Consider the following 5,545-nt stretch of genomic DNA (forward strand, 5'->3'; position numbering starts at 1 on the left):
CACTGAAATTGCTGAGGAAGCAACTTGGCCACCTATCTCCACGCAAAGTTAAAGCATATATTTGAAATGACGTTCACTGTCTACCCAGGGTCACCTGGGAATGAGCAAGCTGGCCTTATAAATCTTTCCTGACTACTTGTTCTTAGCGTGCTTCGGTTTGTCATCCTTCTTAGCTTTTTTGCTCTCTCAATCCTGTTCTTATTCTCCGCTTCCTGAAGCCCTGTTATCTTCTGGCTCATCTCTCAGCTTCTTTAAATGTTAACCTCGTTTTCCTGACTTATGGAATTGCAGCATCTTACTTGATTTGCTCAGGGAAACACTCCTTTTACCGTTTAAATCTTTACTTTTGGAAAATCGGGGTTTCCTTTTCTTTCTTTTTTGAGGACGTTTTTTTATGAGCATAACATAAAATAAGTTTATGGATTGTTAGTTTTTCAGTAACACCTTTGCATTTCAGAATTGAAGACAATGTGCCCTCCCCCAAACCAGGAACTGTGCTTTTACCCAGGGCATTTGCGTTCTCGACTGCTGATCCCAGAACTGCAGGTGCGGCTACAAGGGCTCCACATGCTCCACTCGCCAGCCAGATGTCCAGGTGCTGAGGTCCTGCTGGTACATTCTCCAGCCTTACACCACTATTCCAAAAGTTATGTCTTAGGTGAACAAATCAGGGCACAAGTCATCATCATTCACTGGCCTACACAGTCACTGGAAATGCAATACAGTCAAGTCTACTGGAGTGGGAACATGGGGAGTTGAAAACCACCAGAGCCAACGTGACACTTGCTTGTTATCATCCCGTATAATGGCCCAGTTCTCGCCATTTCATGTCAGATCATGCAACCTTGTCATGAAAGCACTTCATTGATATTTGTTACTACAAAGCTGAGAATTCAGCACTTGCCACTGAGATACTGTACAGCTGCGAGGCACTGGATCTGGGGTTGTACAGCCGGGGAGCAGAGACAACACACTCTGAAACACAGAGAGCAACAGAAAAGGAAGACACACAGAGACGAGAGCAGCAAGAACGCTCACATGGAAGAATGGAAAGTAAGCGATAAATGTCTTCTATTATTAGGTTTAGAAAGGCATTTTAGCCAATGGAGAAATTTTGATTTGAAATGCCAGTATTTCAAGAGACCTATCCTCCTTGAAGGTAAAAATGTTCACTTTTAATTGAATTATAGACCTTTTCATATATATATATATATATATATATATACAGTATATATATATATTTCCCTCCTGAAGGAGTTCTCATTAAGCATTAACATTATACTGAGTTTTCTTTACAAATCAGTTTGTTGGAAAGAATTAGAAAATTTTCAAATTCTGTTATTTCACTCCAATTTTATAGTTTATTTGGTAACTTATTAACTTGGCAAGAACACCAGGAAAGAAGAACTTGAAGTATAGTCATTTTCTTTTTCCTTTTTCCATTGACTTTAAGTAAAGGCAGTGAAAGAGACTATTTTTGCAGTCACTGAGAACTGGTTACCAAAAGTTAGTCAACAGATTATTGTAATTTCTCCCCCTCAGTCCCTAGAAAATAAGTTATATGACAGTCACAGGAAACAGCTCAAAGGCAAAATTTAACTGAAAAAAAATCATATTGAAAAGAATTAATAAAGATTAAAAATATTAAGCTTAATGGTTCCATAATAATGGGGTTCAGTGAACAGATTGCTTTGCTCTGTACGATTTTCTGTCATTTATGACAATGAGTTTTCATGGGCTTGGGGGAAACTGCAAGACTCTGAATTCTCAGCTTTTCTATTTCTATAATATGGAAGATAACATATTTATTTACCTAATAGTATTTATACGAGTTAAATGAAGTACAGTGCACAGCACCTACTAAATATTTAGTAAATGCTATACGGGAAGCCTTTGTGACCCAGTGGTTAAAAACATGGCCTGCTAATTTAACGCTTGGTGGTTCAAACCCATCACGACTTCACAGGAGTCAGATGACCAAGCCTTCAAAACCCCATGGGGCACTCACGTTAGCTTATATGGCCTCTATGAGACTGGATCAATTTAATTTTCTTTTTAATAATAATTATACAAAATTACTTCACGCATCATTATTTCAAAGTTATTAATAAGGTTTAAGTTAGTGAATCAAATGTTTGATCTTTATAGATATTTCTTAGAATTTATTGTAGGAGTAAGAGGGGGCTTTAAAAATTCATAGAAAAATGGAAACAAATGATTTTGAAAATTTCCCTCAAATATTTTGAAGTCTCCTCATGTGTTTTAAATATCCTTAGAAGAGAAACTTTAGAATAGCGTGCTATAGTTTTGTTTGCGTCCAATTAATGCTTTACTATGCCATAAAACAGTAAGTGCCTGCAGATTTTCTATAATTCTACCCAAATTTAAATTTGTTTTCTCTTAGATTAAAAAGGTTTTAAATCTGCTCTTGAGGGGAAAAAAACTTGAAAAATTCTTTGCATATCAGTATGACAAATTTAATCATTAAAGAGTTCAAAACTTTGTCTGAAGATACAATCTGACAGTTGGAAAAGCTAAGAAAAACATACCAAGTCAAAAACTTTTACAATTAGTTACTTGCCATTCATTTTTTTTTGCCATTCATTTTTTTTAAGCAATCTAATATGAATGTTGTCAAACTTCAATCGATCAAATTGTTTTGGCTTCCTTACTGCTACTTGAAGAGTATTTGCTCTTTGAAAGTGCACATTAGAGCTCCTTTTCCCGTTTAGCAGCAAGCTAAAATATTCTGGAAGGAGCGGGATCTGGGCCTGACTAGTGTCAAAACTAGATCACACCTGGGAGGTGAAAAGAAAGGGAGATTGATGTGCAAGCCATTCTGAGCGCACAAGTTCCGTGGAAGGTAAGTCTCCCCATCCCAGTCCTAGGAAATTCTATTAGCAGAGCAAACTATGGAATAATAGTTAAGGTTTATTGATGACATTGTGGGAGAGGTGGTTTTGTTAATTCTAGATGATACTGTATTTTAATGTGTAGGAAAATGTTACATATTTTTGGTGGGTTACACACATGCTGGGCAAGGTCAGCAGCTTGAACCCACAGGAGAAACACGAAGCTGTCTGCTGCCATCAAGATGGAAAGCCTTGGAAATGCACTGTGGTGCTTCTACTCTATCCTCTAGGGGCACGGTGAGATGTAATCGAAGACCAGTGATGTGCATTTGCATGGAAAATGTGTCTAAGGATGCCCTTTCTACATTTCTAGAAACATCTCTTGTTCTTTGTTGCTTTAATTCTAAGAAATGATATGGTGCATAGCCTGACTTATGAAAATGCCGACAGACAATACATCTTATTTCTGGGATCATCGTGGCTTTGACACATGGATTATATTTCTCTTCTTCCAGATTTTTTTTAAAATTTTTTTTTTCTTCCAGATTTTCAATGGCTATATCTACCTGGGAAGTTCACAGGAATATGATCAAAAGAGGTTCATGAAAATGAACCTGAAAATTTATTAATCAAATATCATTAGTTATGAGAATAAATTATAATGACACTTTCAAATTAGGAAAAAAAATAACAAAAATATATTTTGTGAACTCTGATGAAGAAATCTAAATATCTAGTAAATTGGAATCTAAGTGCCCTCCCCTCCCCAATCCTGGCAAAAATCATAAGTAAAGAACATACATTTGTCAGTTTTTACTACAGTTTATCAACTTCTTAATCTCTCTTAGATGTAAATATAAATGTATGATGGCATTATGAAGAGAAAAGGGAAGAGAGAAAGAGATTGCCTTTAATTTGGTAAATGATGTTCATAAATAGCATATAAATCACTACCTTCAAAATAATTTCGAGTCAGAAAAATAATTTTGAATCATGCAGTTTGGTAGCCACCTTCTCAGACCCCATTGCATAGTGCTAGATGAACTAGACTTAAGTAGCTAGACGGACATCCACAGAGCGCTAGAGACGAAAAACTTCAACTTTGCTTCCTGATTTGCAATTTGCTGAGTGAGCAGTGTTTAGGAGAGATTGCAAATATTCAAATATTTTAGCACCGCTCTGCTCACTAGCAGAGGGCTGGAAGGCTGTGTGATGACTCCACAGCATCTGGTTAGATGTTTGAAGAAGACTAAATGCCTGAGGAACTGAGAAATTCCCTAGTTATTTCAATATACAAAGCATAACTAGAAGAATGCTATTACCACGATTGCAGGGAAATAAAACATGGGGCAGGTGATGAGGAATTGCACTTTTGATTATTTGAAAGAGTGAATTTATTTTGGATACTTTAAGTTGGCTCATCATTCTTATAAATATGAGAAGACAGAAATAATAGAAAATATTTAATAGGCCAGATTATAAAAGGAGGATATTTTATTTTGCTATGGAAGAATTAGAAAGGATAGATGGATCGTGTGAGAAATTACGTCTGAATATCAGTTATCATTGTTGATTCTGGTTTTCATTTCTGAAGGATGATAAACATTCCTACTGATACAGAATGTTATGATTCAAGCAAATAATCAGTATGGTTCATAAGGCTTACCCTATATACACATTTTGTTTTAATTTTCTTTATAACTTAAAAAAATAAGAAAGAGGCCCAGATAAAGACCCCCTATTTAAGCTCATAGAAAAACCATTGGTTGATAATCTCTGGTGGTAAAACTTAACTAGTCTAAAACGTTTGGTGGAGGATTTTAACTTTTTAAATTAAAAAATACATGTAAAACATGACTACATTCATCAGACTATCCAGTAGTTATGGAGAAACGTCCAGTTTACCATAGCACCCAATGTCTCATTTTCATCCATCAATTCCACTTCTCCTCCATGACGGCACTATGCAGTATAGCTTGGAGATAATGCATCAAATCCCTTATTAGGAACTTACAAATACATTGTGTGTGTGTGTCTGTGCGTATTCACATTTGGACACGACTGCTTTATTATTTTGTTAAAATAACAAATAGCATTGTAAAGTCCAAATCCTGACATGCCTATGTATGCACAGTTCTTGCCATGGTACTATCTATATGTATCTACATTGCAACCAGTCCTCTACTAACAAATATTTTTTGTGTGATTTTTTTTTTAACATTTAAAATGACACCTTTACATAAGCATTGTGTCCAGGTGTATTTGTGCAAATTTCCAGAACTTGAATTGCTACATTTCAGTCTATTTTTTCAATGGATGCCTTTTGTTGTTTTGTTCTTGTTGTTTTGTCTTTTACAAATATTTTGTCTAATATTAACTTTATATTAATATTAATTTAAATATTTTGTTTTCTAAATAATTGACACAAAGTAATCTGAAGATTTTGTGTGTTACTTTCTATTCTTAGATATGATGAAATTTCATCATACTGCAGTGAAACATATTGTATTTTGTGATGAATAAATTAATGATCTTTCTGATTTCATTTCACAGAATAAAAACTGGAGAATTATATAAACTAGCATACTGCTGTCTCTTGTTTAAATTAGCCCTAATTATAAGCATGTCTGATATCTACATGCTTTAAGATTTGGGGCAATAAATTTACTTATCCAAAATAATTATGTTTATCT

General features: G+C 34.9%; 1 protein-coding gene across 1 annotated transcript in view; it reads right to left on the reverse strand.

The window, feature by feature from the left end:
- Positions 1–5,545, reverse strand: part of ADAMTS19 (ADAM metallopeptidase with thrombospondin type 1 motif 19) — a 208,304-nt gene that overhangs the window by 96,237 nt on the left and 106,522 nt on the right. Inside the window, exon 11 of the mRNA XM_045285048.1 lies at positions 505–635. Coding sequence (XP_045140983.1) covers positions 505–635 — 131 coding nt within the window. The remainder of the gene's footprint in view (positions 1–504; positions 636–5,545) is intronic.

Source organism: Echinops telfairi, unplaced genomic scaffold, assembly GCF_000313985.2.
Source record: "Echinops telfairi isolate 266 unplaced genomic scaffold, ASM31398v2 ScPeMD7_7469;HRSCAF=8507_1, whole genome shotgun sequence".
Classification (NCBI taxonomy): Eukaryota; Metazoa; Chordata; class Mammalia; order Afrosoricida; family Tenrecidae; genus Echinops; species Echinops telfairi.